The 24219-nt window shown below is 40.0% G+C and overlaps 1 protein-coding gene across 1 annotated transcript in view; it reads right to left on the bottom strand.

Moving 5' to 3' along the window:
- Window positions 1-24219, bottom strand: part of LOC126771379 (lysosomal-trafficking regulator) — a 45282-nt gene that overhangs the window by 5596 nt on the left and 15467 nt on the right. The window contains exons 9-37 of the mRNA XM_050491243.1: window positions 21973-22142; window positions 13035-13160; window positions 11260-11350; window positions 10305-10422; window positions 8876-9054; window positions 8524-8727; window positions 8351-8443; window positions 7179-7430; window positions 6880-7034; window positions 6608-6662; window positions 6375-6538; window positions 6090-6164; window positions 5889-6006; window positions 5461-5627; window positions 5200-5373; window positions 4944-5099; window positions 4510-4698; window positions 4207-4350; window positions 3589-3929; window positions 3227-3270; window positions 3026-3141; window positions 2707-2931; window positions 2487-2576; window positions 2197-2334; window positions 1941-2114; window positions 1660-1843; window positions 671-853; window positions 397-590; window positions 56-297 (exon numbers count right to left, since the gene is read on the bottom strand). Coding sequence (XP_050347200.1) covers window positions 56-297; window positions 397-590; window positions 671-853; window positions 1660-1843; window positions 1941-2114; window positions 2197-2334; window positions 2487-2576; window positions 2707-2931; window positions 3026-3141; window positions 3227-3270; window positions 3589-3929; window positions 4207-4350; window positions 4510-4698; window positions 4944-5099; window positions 5200-5373; window positions 5461-5627; window positions 5889-6006; window positions 6090-6164; window positions 6375-6538; window positions 6608-6662; window positions 6880-7034; window positions 7179-7430; window positions 8351-8443; window positions 8524-8727; window positions 8876-9054; window positions 10305-10422; window positions 11260-11350; window positions 13035-13160; window positions 21973-22142 — 4561 coding nt within the window. The remainder of the gene's footprint in view (window positions 1-55; window positions 298-396; window positions 591-670; window positions 854-1659; window positions 1844-1940; window positions 2115-2196; window positions 2335-2486; window positions 2577-2706; window positions 2932-3025; window positions 3142-3226; window positions 3271-3588; window positions 3930-4206; window positions 4351-4509; window positions 4699-4943; window positions 5100-5199; window positions 5374-5460; window positions 5628-5888; window positions 6007-6089; window positions 6165-6374; window positions 6539-6607; window positions 6663-6879; window positions 7035-7178; window positions 7431-8350; window positions 8444-8523; window positions 8728-8875; window positions 9055-10304; window positions 10423-11259; window positions 11351-13034; window positions 13161-21972; window positions 22143-24219) is intronic.

The raw sequence follows: 24219 nt of genomic DNA, 5'->3' as shown, positions 1-24219 counted from the left end.
TATGAGTCTCGGCAGTAGTGCGAAAGTGCGTTTCTTGCGATTGAGCGTTACTTACTTGCCGATGGCGGCTCGCAATCTCGGGGCACCTGCGTGCCTGGCCCAGCGCTGCTGATCGTCGAGCAGCAGCCGTTCGGCCTCGGAGGGCAGAGCCTCAACTCTCACGCGCTCGGCGAGTTCCGCCTGCGATCCAACAGCCCAGTCGCGAGCCCAATCCGTAATGGCTAGTTCGACACTCGGTCCACCAGCTTCGGCCTCGAGGTGCACGTGTTGTATCAGCGTGAGCAGGTATACCGATAGCTGTGCGCGCAAATTGGAATATTGGAATTCAAAAGTGGACTCGAAGTAAAATTATGTATTTTTTATTTGGTCATTGCCAAAACGAAGAAAATATTATACCTTCCGTAGTGTAGGCGGATCCCGATAGTTGCCGGCGAGCAGATGCAGCGCGTGTGCGGGCGCAGCGTACAGCGCTCGCAGCAGCCGCGGCTGCAGCGGGCGCGCCGCGGGCGCCGGGCTGGCCGCCCACCAGAATAACGTGCTCAGCGTCGCTCCGTTATCTGCACCGCTCGCACCCCCGCCGCCGGTAACCGCTGTCAATACACATTGGTTAGATGTAACGAACGTTATAATCCGCTGATATATTTCGACAGGTAATTGAAACTCTTTCAACCATTGAGTAGTGTTGCTAGCAGCCTATCGAAGAAGTCCGCGTCGGGTTGCAGAGGCGCGTTCGGCGGTCGCGTCGTGAAAAAGGCGGCGGCTCGAGTCAGCACTGTCGCCAGCCTCGCCGCCGTCTCCGCGGCCTCCGTGCGTCCCCCACGCGCACCAAGCCCACCCTCCACCGAAGACAGCACTGTGGATCGACGGAGGTTAGTATTTTTTAAACATTGCCTGTTGTTTCATTGCAATTTATACTTATATAACTATGCTTGTATAACTCGTTATTTTACTAATCTGAAACGATGTACGTTTGGTGGGCTTATTTTTATTTCATTTTATTTTATTTTATAGGTAGCCAACACAATGTACAATGTTTTTACATGTCTGTCCCAGAAAATAACAATTCCAAATAATGACACTTATTAACACTATACATCGCAATTATAGGCTAACTCATCATGCAATTTCACATTTTCAGCGTCGCTCACTCCAACGTAACATTCTTAAAGATATCGCGTAAGGAAAACAACACGTATACAAATAAATTATAATTAGAATAAAGAAAAAAAATATATAAATAAATACCAAAAATAAAAAATTTAAGCTGACATATTACGATAAAAAAAAATATACACAAAAACGCAAAAAAACAAAAACAAAAAAGAAATAATAATAATGAACCATTCGTGGAAGTACTTTGACATTTAAATTTAAATATGCAATCTGTCATAGTATTCTTTTATTTTAGATTTGTATGCTCCCATGCCATCACCAAACAAATCTAAATCCGCCTCTTTATAAACATTATTATACATTGTAAGGGCCCTGTTTAAAGGCGCTGTTATGCCTATATATTTTCACAAATCTTGAACTCTGTCTTGTACTCGTACTCATACTCGTACCATTTTTCCAATAAATCATTCCACCATATTCTACCGTTTCTACCGTTCTCAAGAAGTTTTATTTTACTGCTACAACGTGCACTTCCTAAATACCGACCTGTACTGAAATAGCCGGTGTAGCGCGGCTGCTGGTGCTGCAGGTCCTGCAGACGGCGCTCCAGGTAGTCGAGCTGTGCGCAGAACAGCGCCACCTGCGCGTCGCGCGCCGCTCGCTGCACGCCCGCGCGCGGCTCGCCCTCGCACTCCACGAAGCGCAGCATGTGGTGCATGTCCACTATCGCCTGATTCGCGAAATATACAATACGATACAAGATTCGGTCCAACGCCGTTCATTAAAAAGGTTAACCTAAGCTATCTTGCAAGACGACGAACCCTCACCTGCGTGCCTCGATTTACGGTTAGAATTTTAACGGCTGTCCTACAGAGGAGGTCGTACAGATCCTCCAGAAGCAGGTCACGTCCCTCGAAGTCGCTCTCCTCCTGACCGACGGCACGGATGGACCGCACTACCACTTCCACTAGCGCCACCTCGTTCAGTGCCTTCAAAGTCGACTGCAAGATAAAGAGTTATATCATATGACACTCGTATGCCACTCGACCGCTGCCTACGGGGCACGGCCCGGCGAGCGCGTACCTTGTCCACGAGGCGGCGCAGCAGCGCGGCGATGTTGTGCGCGAGCGGCGCGTCTGCGCGTGCGCAGCGCGGCAACAGCGCCAGCAGCGGCGCCGCGCGCGCCGTCGCCTCCTCGTCCAGCGTTGCCCAAGTTTGCTCCTGTAGTGACACGTGTTTAGAATTGTGTTTTTTTTACTGAGTAATAAAATGAGTCGTGAGCTAGCACGAAATAACTTCATGTTAATCGGTGAGGGCTTTAAACATATATTTCAACACATCAATGTTCTATTAAAGTATATAATCATATTTACGTCTAGTTGATCCTCCAGCGGAACATCGCACCCGGTGAGCAGAACCGCACACGCCGTCGCCAGCTCCCACGAACAGGGATACAGGGAAATCTGTATGGAACAAATGTTAAGTTTATGTCTGTGAAGCTAGAAAAATTTTTTGCTTCGGGTTATATCTAAATTAATTTATGTGCTCGTAGAGCAACTGCTACGATTGATGAATGCAGGAGTAGCAGCGCACCTGGTTGGCGAGCAGCGGCAGGCAGCGCGGCGGCAGCGCGGCGGCGGCGGCGGCGCGCACGAGGGCGGCGCGCACGCCCGCGTCGGCGTGGTTGGCGAGCACCACCAGCGCGTCCGGCGCCAGCCCCGCCGCGCCCGCCGGCAGCGAGCGCAGCGCGTCCCGCAGCAGCAGCAGCAGCCCCTCGCACGCGCGCCAGCCCGGCTCGGCGCCCGTGCGCACGCGCCGCTGTCGGAGCGGGAATACGTCGTTATATTAACCCGGTACGGTATGTTATTTATGCATTCGCTTCTGAGAGGCGTTTAGGGCGAAGTCCTGGTACCTGTTGGTATATACCACTTGCGTAGAGCTGGTCGGCGGCGTTGGATTCCCTAGGCGACGGTACGTTATTGATTTTTTCCTTTTCCGTACCCTCGTCTACTTGATCCACGCTAGTCTCTAAAAGGAAACCATTTATTACGATCTGATTTTGGTACGTATTGATATATGTTTTATTAGTAGATTTCTTGAATAATTTACTTACCGGGAACTTCTTCGGAGTTTTCTGAAGTCGACGCTTCCTTTTGTCTGAAATTAAATTGCTACATAATTAATTGGAATACTGGCTTTAAAATAAGACTAGTTTTATTATTGAAAGGTCTATTTACAGTCATACATTCAAGGTTATAATTAAATTATAGTATTTTAATGTAATAATGGAATAAACCCTCCAGAATCTAACTTTTCTTATTTCCTCTCGAGTAGTGCTGATAAAAATCTCTTGTAAGACATGGGGGTCAGCAATTTTTCCTAAAAGCGAACAGTACAAAGAAAAACACAGAAAACGCTGACAGTCAAAGAGACATGTTGGCCCGATATACGTTAAAAATTAAAAGATAGTCTCACCTGCTCTCTTTGATTTGCGTATTTATGAATCCCTTCATTTGTTTCGTGGAGTCTGCGCTCGTAGTGCTCTCGGGATCGGTCTTGTCGCTCTCCGTGTCTCGATTCTGAGCCATCTCCCTCAAGTCGTTGAGGTGGTTTTCGTTCGCTACGTCCTCGTTTGAGACGCTGGAGGAACTCGATCTCTCCATCGTGTCATATAATCCTCGATTGTCAATAGACTTCGTGGATCTCTTCCGCTTGTTAATGAAATTCAGGAAGTTGAAATCGCTTGTGTCTGGTGTATCGGCCGTCAGTAGAAAGTAGAAGTTGGCCCGGGAATGAGTGACGAAGGTATCGCTGGCCTAAAACGACAGTCGGTTGTGGTTATTTGATTGTTCCTCACAAGTCAAACTGTGATGCTAGTTTTCAAATGATTTTTACAAAAAAAATTTAATCTATGTTTTAACTAGAATAATGTCCTCTGGATCTATTTCGGCCACTGCGGCCAATCTCAAATTATATATAGTCATAATTAGCTAAAATTGGCAAATCAAGTTCTAAGCTCTGGCCTATTTTCCGTACAACTATGAGTTCATAGGAGTTAAAAATAGAAAAAATATATTAGTCTTGGTCTCGCACCTGGTGCATGAGCAGCAGGAAGTCTGCAAGTAGCGCCAGGTGCGGCAGCGGCGGCGGACTGCCCAGCAGCGCGCGCAGCAGCGACACCAGCCGCGCGCTCGCCGCGCCGCCCAGCGCCGCGCGCGACGAGTTCAGGAACCGCTCCTGCACACAAACCGTCGGTGAACGCCCCGCGTCTACTGTGGGCCGACGTTCTCGGGCCACGAAATTGATTCAGCGAGAAAGCGTAAAAATAAAATTTGAAACAGCTTTTCGGTTCAGGCAATGCGCTATCTCCTGACGCCGAGGGTAACCGAAATATACTTTGCAGGCGAGCAGCAGATGCCGCAGCAGGTCGACCCGGCAGGCCTGGTAGTGGTTGAAGGCGACGTGCGGGTGAGTCGGGCGCAGAAGCGCGCCCAGCGCCGCTAGTGCCAGCAGCCACGCCGAGCCGCGCTGCCGCCCGCCCGACGCGTCCCCACCCGCGCCGGGGCTCTCCTCCCACACCACTTCCTGAACCGAAGATTGCATTGAGTGTTGTTTTACATTATAGTTGGCCTACAATGAGCAGCCGGTTCGATGCGTCTATCGTTCTATCCGTTATTCCGTATCTATTTAGACAATCTTTGATCACTTGACATAACAAATACTAGTCATTTGTATAGGCCCGCTGGCATTTAATAAGTTCAGTTTTATATTTAACTACTCAAAATGGAGTTCAGTTTATGAGATTTTTAAATAAATTTTATTTATTATACCTCATCAGTGTCGAAATGTCTCCAAGCGCGCATGAGCAGCAGCAGCAAACGCGGCTCCACCAAAATACTGTCATTGCGCACAAGAAGAGTCACCGCGCTGCCCGCACTTCCACTCGGCAGAAGAATAGGACTGCTGCACGCTTCGTCTAAGATGACCTGGGCGAATGTAAACATAAGCGATCACTAAAATAGCGGCGGATGCGAACGAGCGAAAAAATACGTATCCGAGGTCGGACAAGTGACTCCCCGGACAGACCTTGAGCATGTGGTGCGTGACGCGGCACGCGCGCGCCGCCAGCACGGGCAGCAGCAGCTCCAGCGCGCCGCCCGCGTGCAGCGCCGCGCACAGCCGCGCGTCCGACCCGCACGCGCGCAGCAGCACCGCCAGCGCGCCGGCCTGCTCCTCGGCGCTGCCATCCAGCTCCACCGTCTGCTCGCCGCATCACCATTGATGTAAATTAATTTCGATCGAATGTGAAACGAATTCAAAATATAAGTCGGAGGAACGGGCGGTCACCCTGGCGAAGAGGTAGAGCAGGAGGTCGGGCCCGCCGAGCGCCAGCAGGGCGGGCGCCACCCCGCGGTGCGCGCACCCGCGCGGCGCGCCGGCCCAGCGCACGCGCAGCGCCTCGGGCGCCTCGCCGCCCGCGCCGCCCGCGCCGCCCGCCGCGCGCGCGCCGAACACTGCGCGGGAATGCTACTTGATCGACATCTTATGTTTCCACCATCGTCATAAATATATTTTGAGTATTAAACCAATCGGAGAAGTCATGCGCGAATTTTCAGTCCATATGGGCGGATATTAAGCGAATATCGTACCTCTGTGGAGCGGTAAGCTCCACAGTAATCTTTCTCCTGTTCGTTTTATACTCACACTATACAGTACGTGATATTTATTTCGGTTCTTATTTAAGTAAAGCATCGCAAATATACATGAGGTCTCACCCGTAGTCGACGTTTGAGCTTGATGATAAAGATTCATTGTGTCCGGTGCGTGAGGGTAAAACGTCAGGAGCAGGTTCTCTTGCAGCTCACGGAGGGTTTGGCTCGAAATTTCATACACCTAATGTATAAATTTTATGGTGCATCATACTGAAATAACCTACGTATCCAAATAAATTATTAAGGCAAAAGTTGTTATCTTACCGAGTCCCAATCGATATTTAACTCCAATAGATCGGGCGTAATAATCGATGGGAAGTGTGCGGATTCGCATGGAATCTGAAATTATAGTTATTCGAGTTAGCGTTTCGTACTTCAATCCAATTGAACCGCGATATATGAATATAAAAATAAAATTTGATAGCAGACTTTCTCCATAGGATCGTATCCTTTTATATTTCATAGATTCCTAAGACAAAAAACTATTGTAAACAGTGAAGCAACCGTGTTTGTAAATAGAAATTGATATAGTAGTGCAGTCGGGGGCACCTGACAGGGCAGGTCGGGCCCGTGCGCCGCCAGGTGCAGCGCGCCGGCCGCCGACAGCGCGGGCGCGCGGAACACGCGCGCGCCGCCCACGTGCAGCGCGCCCGCGCGCCCGCCCGCCTGCCCCAGCACCGCCGAGCTGGGCGTCGCCTTGCGCACCAGGATACCTGCGGACACACGTACGTCAGGGCCTGCGGGCGCGCCTCACCTCGCAAGCCGACCCGACCCGACGTTACCTTGAAGCGGCAGCGACAGCGTTTCGCACTCCCGTCCATCCACGTAGATCGTAACCTGCGGAGGATAGGTCATTTTTTTGTTACAAAGTTTCGAAAATCAAAACCTACGTACACGTATTAAACTTTTCTTTTCGAAAAATTTGGATCGTTGCACGAGCGCGACAACTGTATGTGAAACTCGCAAACGTGTCGAATATTAATCGACAATCTCAGCCTAATGCGGTTCCTCCATTTCACTGTAAGCCCGTAATCGACATCAGCGCGTGGAGTACCTGTATGTGTATGCGTCGTTTGTGCACTCGCTCGGCCACGTTGAGCGCGAGGCAGTGCCAGCGCGAGCCGGCGGCCAGCGTCGTGCGCGCGCGCGCCGCACTCACCAGCTTGTTGCTGAGCGCGTCCGGCCGCGTCAGGCGCACCGACAACTCGCCTGCAAAATACAACTTAGTGTACTACTGGCACACGTTTAAGCAAAATATACGATACCAAGTTGTTCAGTTTTCTGATCGGCAACAGGGAGGCAAAGGAGCGGAAGGTTGACAGTTACAACGATGTGAACTGATTCGAGCGGTACCGTTAGCGGTGTTGATCCACAACTCGAACATGAGCGAGTCGTGCCCGATGGAGAACGCGTGGATGAACTCGGACGGCTTCTGGGAGTCCTTCCGCGGGCCGGCGAGCTCGTCGTCGGGGTCGGGCGGCTCGTCGTCGCCCCGCGCGTGCAGCCGCAGCCACAGCGCCAGCGCGAACCCCTGCAGCCACGGCGCCCAGCCCGTCGCGCCCAGCGCGCAGCGCGCCGCGCCCGCCGACCACGGCGACCACACGCCTGCCGCACGACCACGTTTACTTTGGCGAGTACAATGCGCTCAAACGTATCGAGTACTAGTCTAGAGGCCTTAAGCCCAAAATGCACACATGACATGACGTCGCATCGTGAAAAGTTGCGACGTAATGTCACGCTACGAAATCGTGTCATGGAGATTTACAATTTAAAATTAAATGGACCAAATATTTTATTTAAATTTCATTTACTTAGTTACTACATTTTGTTAGTTCATTGCCGTTTTTATTTGGCCTCTTGTATTCATAAATTGTTTAAATTGCACTAGTGTCATGACATTAAGCGTTTATTTTATATTATGCGTTTTTTTATATATCGTAGGTAGCCGCATCAATGAGTCACTTGATGTTAATTTCTCCCCACCGCCTACAGACATTGGCGCCGAAAGAAATACTAATCATCTTTTTTTTTTTTTTATAGAATAGGAAGGCGGACGAGCATATGGGCCACCTGATGGTAAGTGGTCACCAACGCTCTTAGACATTAGCATTGTAAGAAATGTCAACCATCGCTTACATATCCAATGCGCCACCAACCTTGGGAACTAAGATTTTATGTCCCTTGTGCCTGTAATTACACTGGCTCACTCACCCTTCAAACCGGAACACAACAATATCAAGTATTGCTGTTTTGCGGTAGAATATCTGATGAGTGGGTGGTACCTACCCAGACGAGCTTGCACAAAGCCCTACCACCAGTAAAATATCTTATATCTTCAATTCGCCACCACTTTATATAGTTATACTGACTCACTCACCCTTCCAACCGGAACAGAACAATACTAAGTATTACTGTTTGGCGTTAGAATATGCGTTGAGTGGGCGGTACCGAACCCCGATAGACAGTCTGTATATCGTTTCCTGTTTTAATGTCTCAAATCAACTATTGAATTGTATTTACTGTACCGGCGCGAAGATGAGCCTGGCGTAATCGCCGCGCAGCGAGTTCTGCTTGATGGCCGAACGACGAACTCGGAGGGTCTTCTGACATACGATCTTCTAAAAAAGGTTTTTATGTATTGTCATAAAATCATTTAATTGAATAATTGCTTCCGATATTTCCATAAAAATATACGAACCCGGATCCAGATCGATGGGGAAGGACAGAATGTGGTCGGGCGTATGTATGCGCGCACGCGACAGCAATGAGCGCAGCGTCGACAGCAGGAGCGACAGCGGCGGCCGCTCCGCCGCCAGGAGTCTCAGCAGAGCCGCCAGCTCGCCTGCCTCGATGCTATGCGACGCCACCGCCTGCACGAGCTCCAGCACGCTGCGCTGCAAATCTGGCGTCAGAACAAACTAATCGATTGTTTTTGTATTGTACTGGCTTAGAATGAGGTACATATAAACAAAAGTATCAGAATTTCGCTGTCACACCGCGAGCTCGTAACAATCATGCCGTGCCGGTGGTATGGCGGAAGGCGTGCGTACCCGTGTAGGCGGGGTCGGCGCGCGCCAGCAGCCGCGCGGGCGGCGCGTGCGGCGCCAGCAGGCGGCGCAGGGGGCGCGGCGCGCGCGGGGGGGCGAGGCGCCAGGCGCGCGCCAGGCCGCTGCACACGCGCGACACCTCCTCGCACTGCGCGCGCGTGCGCGAGCCCGACTGCATCAGTCTGAACCATAAATACGGTTTTGTATGTCGTCGATGTGTATTTCCGATAAATCCACATTAATAAGTCAAACGTTCTTTTTTTGAGATATACTACTTAAAACTTCAATTACAAACTTAATATTCCTAATTATACACCGTAGCTTAAAAAGCGTGACGACAAAAACATTCGCTTCGTTTTTAATTTTTATTTTTCACACGTGTTGGCGTCAAATTGAATAAACTAATTAAAACATATCTTAATTGTTTAAAATTGTTAATTCTCGATGTTTCAAAATGAGCTTCATGTCACAGAGGTCTAAGTGATCAAAAATGGCCGCCGGGACCGTAATAGGCGACGAGATATAGAAGTCCATTTATTACGATGACGTTTGTCATTTAATCACGTCGAGTGGAGTAGCTGTCCAATTTTAAATCCAGTCAAAAACTACTGATTAATGTTGTTTTTAATCTGTATTGAAATTGATCTTGCGCTCTGCGGTTATAGAGAATATCATGAGAAAACCAGCGTATTGGAATATTGAATATCTACCCGCAGTTGGTAATTACGTAAATTAAATAAAAATTGTTCTCATATGATTGTGACAACTTATTTTTTGCTTATTTTGTACCATCATTTCGGGGTTCGCTCTCCACGGCACATACATTAGCCAGACACATTATTAATTATACATTGCAAAGGATATTTGAAGTTGTTAAATCAAATGTGCTAAGACACAGACTTATATATATATTAATTAATTAAATATTTATATTTGATTTGATATCGATAATGCTGTTCGCGTTATTGCACGGCGTTCTTGATGACCGGTCGTGAACTAGCTTATGAATATTGGTGGAATAATTATGTATATTGGTGGATTCGCTAACGCGTTGCTATAATCACGATGCAGTGTAACTGACACTGGCCATGACCTCGTACTTGATCTCAGTAATGGATACTTATAAGCTGCTATTTAAATAATAATAATAACTTAGGTTAGAGATATTTGTTATATTTTTGAATATCTATAGATATAATAGTATGTGAAATTAGGAGTTCTATGCATAAAATAACAGTATAATAATACGAGGAAAAAAAAATCGATTTTAAATTCACTAAAGGCTTTCCGTTTCAAATTCTGTGTGTAGGAAATAACATCGAAATGACGCGACAGCCATAAAAAAAAAAAAACAAAATAAAATGTCGGCTCGTAAGGAAATGAGTACCCCTAAAGATAATAAAGTCTTCGTTTAGAATTAATATTAAATTACTTGTCGATAAGCTGCGATAGTATGTCGATGACAATGACACACAGTTCGGGATGAACCATTCCCGCGCTCCCGTTGTTCTCCGGACAATCCACCGTTATTATATCTTGTGTTTGAATATCTGAAACACACACAAGTTATCAATTTATGTCTTAAATTATATTCATCTTCTTAAATATACACGTTTCTATCTATCGCTTCGAACTCATGTATTTTTTTTTCAAAGTATAAAGTAGCCAGACACTTTCTTACAACAAACTTTCTCTATGTAATAAAAAAACTAAAAAAAATCATATCTATATTTCTTTATTAGCATATTTCTTATTTCTACCAACCGAAAATGTGCAAATTATACTTGTGTTATTATAAAATACAGAAAAATTAAAGGGAATCGAAAATTTGTAAAATAAGGTCACATGTCGGCCCAATTATCTTTATACAAAATATTACAAAGAGAAAAGATTTCATTGTTTGTAATCGATAAACTCTTAAACTACTGAACCAATTTTAAATATGTGAAATGATATTTAAAATTGGGCAGCTACTTTATTCAGAAGTAAAATTTGATTTCAGACATAAGATATAAGTACTCGTAGAGTTATAAGCTAAATCACGACGCGGACAAGGCCGCGGGTACAGCTAGTTGGGTAAAGTAAAAAAACAAAATTGTTGACGTCTTACGAAACTTCTCTAGTATATTTTGATCATATATAGACAAGCTTGCTTAATAAACATCACCGTTAGCTTCGCAGGTGTAAGCGGTGGTGAGGCGCGCAGGGGGCGTTTCCTAAACTTGTTACATGCAACGCTTTACGCCATACCTTGCTTATTTAGAATGTTCCGGGCGCATGGCGTGTGCGCTTGTCTATGTGGTCCTTTTATTGTTGAATATTTATTTTCTAGAAGAGTATTAAAATAAGAATATTTTTATTAATTTGAAAAAAAAACTGTTACCCACTTGAAACATCACTGAGGAGAGACAGCGATTCCGATAATTTCTGAGTTTTCATATTGATTGAAACTTCCAGCTTACTGACCTCGACGTCTGCCTGAATAGAAAAATAATAATAAAAAAAAACAAAACATTTTATGACAATTCTTAATCAATTTGGCACTTCGAAATTCGAAATTCAAAAACACATAATTTATGAATTTTAATATAATAGACATTCTTTTAGGTTAGATGTCAGAATAGAATTATACAAATGACATCATCACTACATATTATATAACAAAGTCCAACGCGTCTGTCTATCTGAACGCGATAAACTCTAAAACTACCGAACGGATTTTCATACGGTTCTCACAAACAGACCAACGCATTCATGAGGAAATGTCGGTGTATAATTACTTTTGGTTTTGTGTAAATTGGCTGAAATTTGACGATGTTTAAGATGTCGGAGAGATCCACGCCGACTGGGAGTTCTACCTTTCAGTTCAGACCTTTCCACTTAAAAAAAACTTAAATTCGTATATTGTATATTATTTTACTGGTGGTAGGGCTTTGTGCAAGCTCGTCTGGGTAGGTACCACCCACTCATCAGATATTCTACCGCAAAACAGCAATACTTGATATTGTTGTGTTCCGGTTTGAAGGGTGAGTGAGCCAGTGTAATTACAGGCACAAGGGACATAAAATCTTAGTTCCCAAGGTTGGTGGCGCATTGGATATGTAAGCGATGGTTGACATTTCTTACAATGCCAATGTCTATCTAGTCTGTCGCCTTCCTATTCTATAAAAAAAAAAAAAAAAAAAAAAAAAAAAAAAAAAAAAAAAAAAAAAAAAGCCGTATGGATTAGTACAGTTTAGACAAACAAGAGGCGGAAGTTTTGTCCCGTGGTACTGAGACGATACATATTGGCGAATACGCAATTAAACTTACATAGGAAAGTGGAACGAGTTACATAGTACACGTACATAAAAAAGGGAGGCCGTTTCGAAACGACGGCAGATGTAAAACATTTTTTTTAATGTAATATGTAAACGGACGGGCAAATGGGCCACTCGACGGTAAGGGGTCACAAACGCCAATACACATCGGTGATCTAATATTAACCATTCCTTATATCGTCAATGCGCGACCAACCTTGTGAACTAATGTAATGTCCCTTGTGCTTGTAGTTACATTGGCTTACTCAGTACTCACCCTTCAAACCGGAACGCAACAATAATAAGTATTGCAGTTTAATGGTGAAGTATCTGATGATGATCTAATGGTACCTACCAGAACGGGCTTGTACAAAGTACTACCACCACCACCATTATGTGCAGAATATGCGCCCACAAAGGAGTAGAGATAGAGAATAGCCGGGCGGAGAGGGAGCATGACATTATTAGAGAGCTTCATGTCGTGTGCCGTCACGGCTTACGGGCTAACCCCGACGCGCGCCAATGGTAAATAGATGATTCACTTTTACATCAAAATATATGAATATTATTAAGCTTTTTTTTTTATTACACTTAATAGGCAATTGTTTGATCGTTGACTTGCTTGATCTTAAACATCGACACAGTCTAAGATGTAGCACGATTGCCTAAAAGAAACCTGTTAACTCTGGATTTAAAGACGCCAACGTTGTACCTATCAGAAAATACGGACTTAGGCAAAGCATTACGATGAACAGATGACGTAAAATTTATTGTGGATTACAATAAATGGTTCCGTGTATGGCAGGACGTACACAACACAACAACATACATAAATATAATATAGTATACTTTATTACCATTACCTCGTAACCATCGTCAGCGCAGGCGCGCGGCTCGCTGTGCTCGCTGGCGTAGGGCGCGCCCGCGCTCTCCTCGCTTGACGAGCAATCCGGCGAACTGCTGCCCGACGCGCAGAAGAGTGGAGGGACCTTTCACAGATATAGAAACAACAATTTAGAGAGAGGATGAAACGGCTGAACATCTGGTTAATACTAATTATAAAATATACAATGCTTAAACATTGAAAATTACCTAAATCTAAAATCGCGACAAGGTTTAACTTCATCTTTCAACCACCGAGATATATCGCGATCCTGTTATGTATATTTCAGAGTGAAAAACACATCTACAAGAGGCATAATTATATAATATAGATAACAAATAGGGAGTTCAACTTTAATATTGAAATCTTAATTTGTAAGGTACATAGATGATTTTATAAAATTTATATAAAAAGATTATTCGTCCGACATATAACATATAACAGTTATTTACAGACAAAAACATATTTATATCAAAACTAGTGAAACGAAAACGATTTTTTTATATAGTTATCATGTTATAAAGAGTGAAACTGTTTTTGAAATCATTAAATTAATAAAAGACGCACTGACCTTCTCATAAGCAAGAATTATATTTCTAGACACAAACTCAAACTGTAAATTTGAATATAAATATCAACTAAATAATATTTAGAGAATTGTCATTTGCATTTATATATACGTTTAAAAAGGATCTGCTGTTTTTTTTGTGGTAAACAACATTAAAATCCAATAATAACAGAACGTAGATAATCTGTAGCGAATATGTTAGCGGTTACTTTAAGATCAGTATAAGCCGCTTATTCTTAAAAGGATTACGCTACGAGTAATACACAAAGTAAACGAATACAATGCAATAAAAAAACATGATATTATATACTTTAAAAACAGAACAAACAAATATAATGTCGATAGAAATAATACGTAAAAGATTGTGTTATTACGTAGAAAGCTATTCCTTCTATACGAACTAATTATTTCGACAATATCATTAAAAATGGATCGCATAACATGTTTTTTACACAATAAATGTCACAGGTATTTATTAAATATAAATTATAGTTTTAATAAGAATTTCTAATCTGTATCATAATTTTAATTGATCTCGTTTTAATGTATTAAAATATATTTTATGTTAATCTGGCATTACTTTGAATTATTTAATATCATCTATACCAATATTACAAAGAGGTAAAATATGTTTTTTTTTGTATGTCTGTTTATAATGGGTATATAAAAAACTACTAAGCCGATTTAAAAATTCTTTCAGTTACTGATAGCAACATTATCAGCGAGTAGCAAAGGCTTTATATTATTAAAAAAAAATTGCGATCCTTACGAAATTTGCAATAATGGAACCCAAGCTATCGATTTTTATCATATAAACGTCATTCTTGGCGTAAAAAGATAATTTTCAACCAGTAAGTCCGGTAGACCGGTAGTTTTATAATAGTATATCTTACTTATATTTTAACCAATCCATGTAATGTTCCGCGCAAGAAATTAATATTTATATCTTTATCTTTGTATGTATGTATTTAAAAGAATAATTGACTGACTGGTTCCTTTTACACGATGGGTTAGGAAAGGACTAAGAAAGACTTGAAAATTTTACCTCTAATGTGGGATAAAGGGGTTGAAAATTTGTATGAAAATCCTTCATTTTAAGAAAGATATGGAAGTTGGTATACAACAATTGTTGTGTAATATTTAATTTAGTAAATAAACAAATAATTAATATACGAATATTTATTTGTAATTGTCATGTGAAGCACGTATTTTTTAATAATAAAGTTTGACTTTGTATTAATGTATTGATAAGAAATTAACGAACTGCTTGTGTCGAAAACATTTTGTATTAAACATGAAAAACAGAGGATATAGTGAAACAATTATGTAGTTAAAATTTTGTTCCAATAGTTACCGTTAGGTCGAGACTTAACGGTAATTTAGTAAGAGTTTTTTAAGAAAATCAAAAATGAAAACTTGATTTCGGATCTTTTTAAATTCTTGCCAATTTGATAATTATTTTTGGGTACGTAAATACACAAAAATTTACTGATTTTATAGTGATGAAATAACGTAATTATCGAAACGAGTTCATATTTCAAATTGTATAAAAACGAAGAATACGAATTGATAAATATAATATTAACATAAAAAGAATATCAAACATTTTTTGCGATTAGTATTAAATGGATCGCTTTGTAAAAATATTTATACTGCTCTCCTTAATCTAGCTGTTAGGTTACAAGTTATAAGGCCCGGGTTTAAATCTTATGTTTATTTGACTTAACCGAGGACTTTCCGTAACAGCCTGTGAATGTCCCACTGCTGGGCTAAAGACTATCTCTCCTCTTTTTTTTGTGGAAAAGGTTCGGAGCTTATTCCACGACGCTGCTCCAATGCGGGTTGGTGGAATACACATGTGGCAGAATTTCACGACGACTTTCAAGTAGCGTCAATGTTGTAGGTTTACTAATCCGTGCAATTGAAAGCAAAAGTGTAAAGCCATTGGTGCTACACCTCGTCTCCCTCCGGTCGTGTGACACAGGATTGAATGGGCGTGCACCAGTAATAACATTCGCACTTTCTGCGCTATATATCCAGCAGTAGGTTTACTGGTAGTAGGGCTTTGTGCAAGCTCGTCTGGGTAGGTACCACCCACTCATCAGATATTCTACCGCAATTCAGCAATACTTGATATTGTTGTGTTCCGGTTTGAAGGGTGAGTGAGCCAGTGTAATTACAGGCACAAGGGACATAAAATCTTAGTTCCCAAGGTTGGTGGCGCATTGGCTATAAGCGATGGTTGACATTTCTTACAATGCAAATGTCTTAGGGCGTTTGGTAACCACTTACCATCAGGTGGCCCATATGCTCGTCCACCTTCCTATTCTATAAAAAAAAAGGCAAATCATTGAGTCGCACCTGAGGTGGAAATTCAGGACTTTATCAAAACCTATATAAATATATATGTATATATAAAATTGATTTAAGTTTAAAAGCATAATAGTTCTAGAGAGTCAGTGAACGATAACTGGCTTTTGTGTTGTTGATATATAGAAAATCATAAAAATCATCTCTCGTAGAAAGATCTCGAAGAATAACTTTCCCAAATAATTATCAGATTGATAACATATAAAACTTTATATATTGTCAATCTATGATTTACGGGGAAGATATCATCATCATCCCTTACTCGTCCACTACTAGACATAGGCCTCTACAATGGCACGCCGCTGAGCTCGATCTTCAGCTCTCAATTTCAATCCGATACCAGTTTCCGTATATCATCAGTCCACGTGTTATTATTTATTGTCTGGTCACTGTCGCAGAACCGACAACCGTTGGAGTAGAAGTATTCTGTAATGGAGACCAGGCTTTGGCAAGCGTAGTGTAGGACGCCCTCCAAATACAAAGGTATATAATTTTTTTTTTTAATAATCTCTTGGGACAATATTCACACACGGCCATCTGATCCCAAATTAAGCTTGTACAAAGCTTGTGCTATTGAAAACAGACAACTGATATACTACATATACTACTTTTCTTTTGTAAATACATACTTATATAGATAATTACACCCAAACTCAGGACAAACAGACATGTTCATGCACACAAATATCTGTCCTGGGTGGGAATCGAACCCACAACCTTCGCCGTGAAAGGCATTTTGCCAACCACGCCAACCGGCTCGTCGTTGCCAAATTGAAAATATATTCAAATATTTTCTGTGCAAAGTAACATATCACCTGATACATTCCATGTATCGTGTGCGTGTGCATGTTTATCCACTCAGCGAAACCCGTAAGAAGCCGATTCGTAATGCGGTGTTAATTTTTATCTTCAAGGTCATGAGAACTGATATTTATTAAAAAAAAAACACGCATAAAATCAGCCTTAGTCTATACAGACCTGCACCATGAAGGTCATAAGTGTAACATTTATTTCAATCAATTATTTACTACTAGCGCTTTACGTGTTGGCTTTAAACTGCTACCGATTTCTATAGTTCTTCCTTAAAAAATAAAGATTTATCATACAAACTTTCATCCCCTTTATTACGTTATCGGTTAAAATTTCAAAAATTCTTACTACCTTGTAAACGTAACACATATGCGATGGTACTAGCCACAGTAATTTGGGCTATGTGTTGAGTCAGTCAGCCAATTATTCTTTTATATATATAGATATGTATTATTTTGCAATAATTCCGCGATCTTACTTTTATTTAATATTCATTACCTTTTGGAATAAGCTCCAAACCTTCTCCTCAAAAAGAGGAGAGGAGGCCTTTAGCCCAGCAGTGGGAGATTCACAGGCTGTTACGGTTACGGCACGGTTTCCTTTTGACATATAATATTACATCATAGATTTGAATCATGAATTGTGCGCAACTGTATAATTTAACACATTTTCCAGCTCATAACGGATATATATGTATCCTTTTAAGATTTCGTACATTAGTAATTTATTCACAGCCTTGAAATATACTACGCAATTATAAATATCTTTTTATTTATTCTTCAATATTCTGTTAAATAATAAACATAATATTAAGGATATAAAAATTCATATAATATGACACTAAATTCGCACAAACAAAAGCAAATTAACTTATTCTAATTCAAAAGTGACTGTAAGAGTCTTCTTGGATAAAATATTTATATTTATGATTTATTTAATGCTTTCGACTTAGAAGTCTTGTTAAAGGAATTTCTGAATAAAAAAGGAACGAGACGAGAAAGTTCGAAAACAGGAAGTTTTTTTTATTTACCAGACAGGCGGACAGGTAAATGTGTCATGGTAAATGGTCACCAACGCTCATAGAGATTGGCGCTGTAGGAAATTTTAAGCATTCCTAACATTACCAATACGCCACCAACTTTGGGCTAAAACTAAAAAGTTATGTCCCTTGTATAAATGCCCAGGTTCAATCTCTTTTCAAACTAGAACGCAACAACGAAGTAGTTCTGTGTAGCGGTAGAATAAGTTACAAGTGAGTTTGAAATATCCAAACAAAGCCTTCCCACAATGTGGTTCGATTGATGAACAATACGTGCTATAAGAGAGTAAGTGATGATATGACTGTAGAATAGAAAGAGAACTATAAGAAAAATACCCCTCGACACCAAATAAATATTATAAAGGCCAGCGATCGATGACAATGATAATAATTGAAAGAGCAGAAAACATGTAAGACATTACACAAATCATTTTTCTTATAATTCGATATTTAAATATCTCAAATATAAAATAAACCTAATATAAACATAAAAAAATGCATAGCTATATGTCATGAGACGAGATAGAATGTACCTGCTAAGGAATATAGTCGATTAAAATATTCGGGTATTCATTTATTTTTAAAGGTAATTTAAAGTTAGGGACAATCTTACCTTGTAACCAAAAATTATAGAAATCTTTAAGAGGATTGTCCTTTTAAAAATTTCCATAATTCATTCATTTCATTTCATTTACTTCATTACAGTTATTATTACGACTAGGTTTCTTAGAAGCGAGAATATTTCATTATGTATCCTGTTAATAAACGCCTAGTGTAGCTTAGCATATAATCAAATTGGTAATCATTTTAACGAGTTTTTAATTGAAATATCCGACGATGTTCGCATTGTGGTGTCATTAACGTTCAACAAATTGCATTTACGAATATAACCATTTACATGTCATTCGACTTTAATAAGATATTTTGTAAACTAATCGATATGGAATATATACAACACATATATACTTTTCTTTAAATTTATGACTCTATATGTCTGTCTGAGCGCACTTATTATTATTAATCATTATTTGATTGGACTTGATTATAATTAAACTCTATGGTATGTTTATATATATAAATAAGGCGCAAAAGTGCAAGTAGGTTTTAAGTGGGTATTTAAGTTGTTATGAAATCTTAATTATTATTTTTATGCTATAAATAACATAAATCAATGTCAATCAACATAAACAAATAAACAGGTTATAAAAACAACGAAACTTTCTCAATTTTTGTAGAGGAATTAATTGTTAATTTGATTTTGATTTATTACAGTCCAAAATGGATCAGTGGACAGAAAACCTGTCTCTTAACGTTTACCGATTCAAATCTTGGTAAGTACATGAACAAAGACCACGCTCTAGTCCGAAGATCCGGTTACCACTAGAGGTTAGAATATAGCCCATGTTCGCCTCTGTTGAGAGTCAGGGGATCTCATCACTCATATCATTTGACGTGAAGATTACATGCCTAGTGTTTAGTATAGTATTTCGGTTCGGATATTTTATATATAATATATAGGGCAATCATTTAGTAAAATTATGTTTCATCCTTTCAGGCAATCATGTCACTTTGTGTGAATACCAACTCACACTTGCAACCAAATCAAAAGTTACTGTACCGCGTTTACTAGGGATATTATAATAAAAAATTTGTATTTCTGACTTATCAAACTTCCCATTGAATACTATTGTAAATTCAGAGAAAAAATATTCAAAATTCAAAAGTCTCTACATAGAAATCATTCGAGTTTAATTGTGAAACGCTAGGAGACGTTATTTAACACTACGCATTTCTTGCATGGACGGAAATAGCTTACTAGTTGAAGCTATTGGATAACGTATTAATTCTTATCAATGAAACATTTTTATTAAGACATTAAAATACTTAATACTCATTTTCTGTACATTTAAAAACAACTAACAAAACATTATGTTTCGTTCTCGTTTATAAACCATTAGCAAGTAAGTGATTGACAATATTTTCCGAACATCACAGGAAATATTTAATCGTCTTTGATGGAACTAACCTTGGAGCGATCAGTCAATTAAGGTATGGGATACCGACAAACCTTACAATGTCTTATTATATTAAAATATTTTAAGTAATAATTGTAAGGGCCACTACATACCGTATTAGAGACAGGTCCGTTAATTGGGCATTTCTCAATCCTAGACATATTGGTTCAAGTTGTCACCCTCCACGCCTCAAGATATAAGCAAATTTCACTACGATATTAACTACACATCACATTGACTATATTACGATATTCAGTAAACTTTACTTCGACTGTTTAGTAATTCTTGTTTAGTCGATTTCACAATACTTAATTGAGAAAGCCGTCATATGGCGGGCTGAGAATTTTGATCGTATTACAATAGTAGCTGTATATACACGTGTGCGTGCACTACGTACGAAGGCCGCGCAGCTAGTGGGTAGTGGGTTGAAGTCTTGGGTCGACGCGGAACCGGTCGACATAGCATTAGATCGATACGACACTATTAAATCTTATCTTTTTTTTATTTCTCATCGCATTAACATAGGTGTTGTTTACGGATGCCTTCCTCTTTGGTTTATTACTCAGATTCGATTTTGTAATGCGATTGCTTGTTTTATCTTGAGTGTTTTTTTATACTCTATATAGTTGGGCTATAAAAGGCTATAAAAGGCTATAAAAGACAAGTAGAAGATACTTGTATAGGGGATGTGGTTTTTCAAGTTGTTTTAGTAATAATATTATGCTACGGTACTATTTTACGTTCGTTAAGGCTATAAGAGTTTTGCTTTTATATGCCAATTTTAATAAACAGAAATCTTTTAAAATTCATATGTTATTTATTAAGTTCGATAAGGTTTAATAGTGTTCTCCTTAAAAGTCATCTTCTAAAGGGTACCTTCAGAAGCAATTTTTTTTTGGCTTTTAGTTTACTTGATACGTGAATATAGAAAATATCGATCGTATTATTATATATATTTTGCTTTAACAACGGAAAAGAAAAATCACTGCAAAGTGTTCTATATACTTCGTTAGTTATTTCCTCATTTATCTTATTGTTAGAATTATTTGGTATATTTTTCATTTATTTAAGAAATCAGTATATTCTTAAATCCTACTGACATTTTTGATTAGTTCATAGAGTTATTTTGTAAATGCGATCGATCTTTTATTTGTTTGTGTTAGGAATAATGATGCAAATCATACTTTATATACATCTACTCCTACATGTAAGCTATTAACAATTTGTGGTAATGTAATTTAAGTAGGTATATTAGTTTGTACATACGTGCAAATAATACTTTTTATATCTCATTATCATTCTAAGAAAATGAGTAATAATTGTGTATTTTGCTTTTTTAATGGCTTTACTCTAGGTTTAATTTCACTTGTCACTTCCTGATAATAAATAATTTTGTCAACTAAACATTTCTATATGGTTTACCTGATGTAATTTGACCGATATCGATGGCAAAACTTTAGTTTATACCGCGTACTGTATTACGTAGTTCTGCCTTAGTTACTTAGGCGTGTCTGATCGTTAATCGCATGTTTTTGTTTTAGTATTCAATTGGACGGTGTAAATATTTTATAATTTAGCCATATATTGAACCAAATAAATATAAACGCATTTAAGCTGCTAATATTCGTACCAGACCTTAATTAAACGAATTGCTATGGCTCTCTTTAACGGTGACAATTTATGCGTACGACAAAAAGTGTTTTAAATATAATTTAAATTAATTACGTAACAGTAAAAGCCTGTGAATGTCCCACTGCTGGGCTAAGGCCTCCTCTCCCTTTTTCGAGGTGAAGGTTTTGGAGCTTTTTCCACCACGCTGCTACGATACGGGTTGGTGGAATACACATGTGGCAGAATTTCAGTGAAATTAGACACACGCAGGTTTCCTGACGATGTTTTCCTTCACCGTCAAGTACGAGATGAATTATAATCACAAATTAAGCACATGAAAATTCAGTGGTGCTTGCCCGGGTTAGAACCCACGATCATCGGTTAAGATTCACGCGTTCTTACTACTGGGCCAACTCGGCTTTGAATACGTGAAATGGGACTATTTTGTTTTTTATCAAATATAAACACGAAATCAAAATGACGGTCTGATTTTAAAAAAACCTACCCTCAAACTGGCGGTGGACTGGAAGCGTAGCGCGGCGGGCGCGGCGAGCGCGACGCCGACGAGCGCGTCGCACAGCGCGCGCATCCCGCTGACACCCGCATCGGCGCGCGCGCTCAGCGCCTCACGAACCACCGCGCAACTCTCCTCTTTCGATCGACCTCCAGTCGCCTCTGTGTGGTGTATTAACAGGTACTTCAAGACGATATTGACTAATATTTACATAAAAAATATTAAAGAAACTGACTATCCATCACGTTTATAGCGATAACGATACCTCATTTGGGATCAGATGAACATACATACATAACCTACTGAAATCCACCCTTTCTTCCCAAAATTCGTTCAATGACATAACGATATCTTCGCCGCTATGTATCGATTTTAATTATTATTTTCGTTGAATATATATCGAGGTGATCTCATTTTTCCTTTCAATTTTGAAAAATCCAAACAAAGGTTAAGCTTTAAAAACCCTTGAAATAAAATGCGGCATAGTCAGATACGATAAAAAGTAAATTAAGAGCACAAGTGTTGTAAAACAAGTAATTGTTTGGTGCTCTTATCTACACATATACGTCAAATAATATATTTTTATGGATATAAATTAATAATTAAAAAATAAAAGTTTTATTTTTGGATACTTAATTTCAATTTGGATAAGTGTCAAGGCAAGGTTGTCAAAATTGCAGTTTTAATGCTGTTGTCATATTTTAATTCAAGTGCCTCAAATGTTTCCTGTTTACCTTATTGCGTTGTTACCGTTTCTTATCTATACCTATATACAAAAGAAAGAATTTATAATTAAATTAAAGAACACTAATAAATAAATATGATTTAAGAAGTATGTTAGGTGGGACGACCCAGTGGCTAGAACAATCTTAACCAACACTGAATTTTCTTGGGCTTAATTTGTATTCTAATTCACCTCGAGCTCCGCGATGAAGGAAAACATCAGTCAACAACAACAAAATCAATCAACAAAATGAAAATCAGCCACATATGTATCAACCAACCCGCATTAGTGCAGCGATGGAATAATCTTCAAATCTTCTCCTCGGAAAGGAGAGGAGGCCTTAGCCCACCAGTGGGACATTAACCGACCAGTATTTTTTTTAAAATATGGATTAAAATAAATAATAAATCGGGTTGTCGTTAATAAAATAAATATACATTTTTTTTTAATAATATAAAACATCGAAATTACTCATACAGCATACGCGCTGCGCACACGCATGGTAAAGTACAGAGCGACGGCGGAGAGAGGATCATGCCGTTTGCCATGACGGCTTACGAGTCTGCCTTACCCCTAACGCGCGTTATTGACGCTGACGAGATGTTCACATCAAAAATGGTTCGTGTACGAATTGCGATTATTTTGCCTAAGTTACGAATCTGACTTAAACACTATATTTTATTTATCAAAAACATCCGATTTCTATATACAAGAAACGAATTGTTTCACATGTTAAATGCTACTTTTGTTTTTAAGGCTTGACTTATTTGGATCTTCAAGAGAATGCAAATTATGATATTGTTATGATCACAGGATTCGTATTTTAAAATTTGCTATTGAAACGTAATCGTGGATAGTATTGCATCACATTTCAAAATTAGAAGCTAAGTTCGAATTACAAAATCAAATTACATTGTTAACATGATCTGATGTCCTCCTGACCGATTTTGGTCACGGCGGTCAATCTCAAGGGAGATTGGCCAACAGCAAGACAAACACAGGTGCACTCTATATAAATGGGAAAGTAAATCTGACATGACCGGTAATTGTATAGAGGCAGCAAAAACGTCTTTACGTTTACACTTCTAGGATCCGGGCTGCTTCTGAGATTTCTTCGACAGACAAACCCAACAGCTTTTTATCGTTTTAACTCAGGACCTCGGGATCGGCAGTATGCACATTCAGGGATGCTTGGCTGAGTCAAACTCAGCCGCCTTCATCCGAACCCACAATCATCAGCTCATAAATATAAAGCTTACCTAATAAACAAAAACGCTATTTTAAACGTACCGAATAACAACCGTTTCTGAAAGGATGTGATGTAACAATGTTGTGTAAGCATATTGAAACCACAATTTGACCGCGTATCAAACGACAATGGTTTTCTACAAGCGACAAGTTATGACACAGATTCGATCTATTTTAAATGGTTTAGATATGTGTGAATAATATTGTTAATAAATATGATCTTTTGCTATAATAAATAGGCTTTGTATATTGTTAACGAACAGTTC

The sequence above is a fragment of the Nymphalis io genome, chromosome 10 (genome assembly GCF_905147045.1).
Source record: "Nymphalis io chromosome 10, ilAglIoxx1.1, whole genome shotgun sequence".
In the NCBI taxonomy this organism is placed as follows: Eukaryota; Metazoa; Arthropoda; class Insecta; order Lepidoptera; family Nymphalidae; genus Nymphalis; species Nymphalis io.
This window is presented reverse-complemented; position numbering and strand designations above follow the sequence as displayed.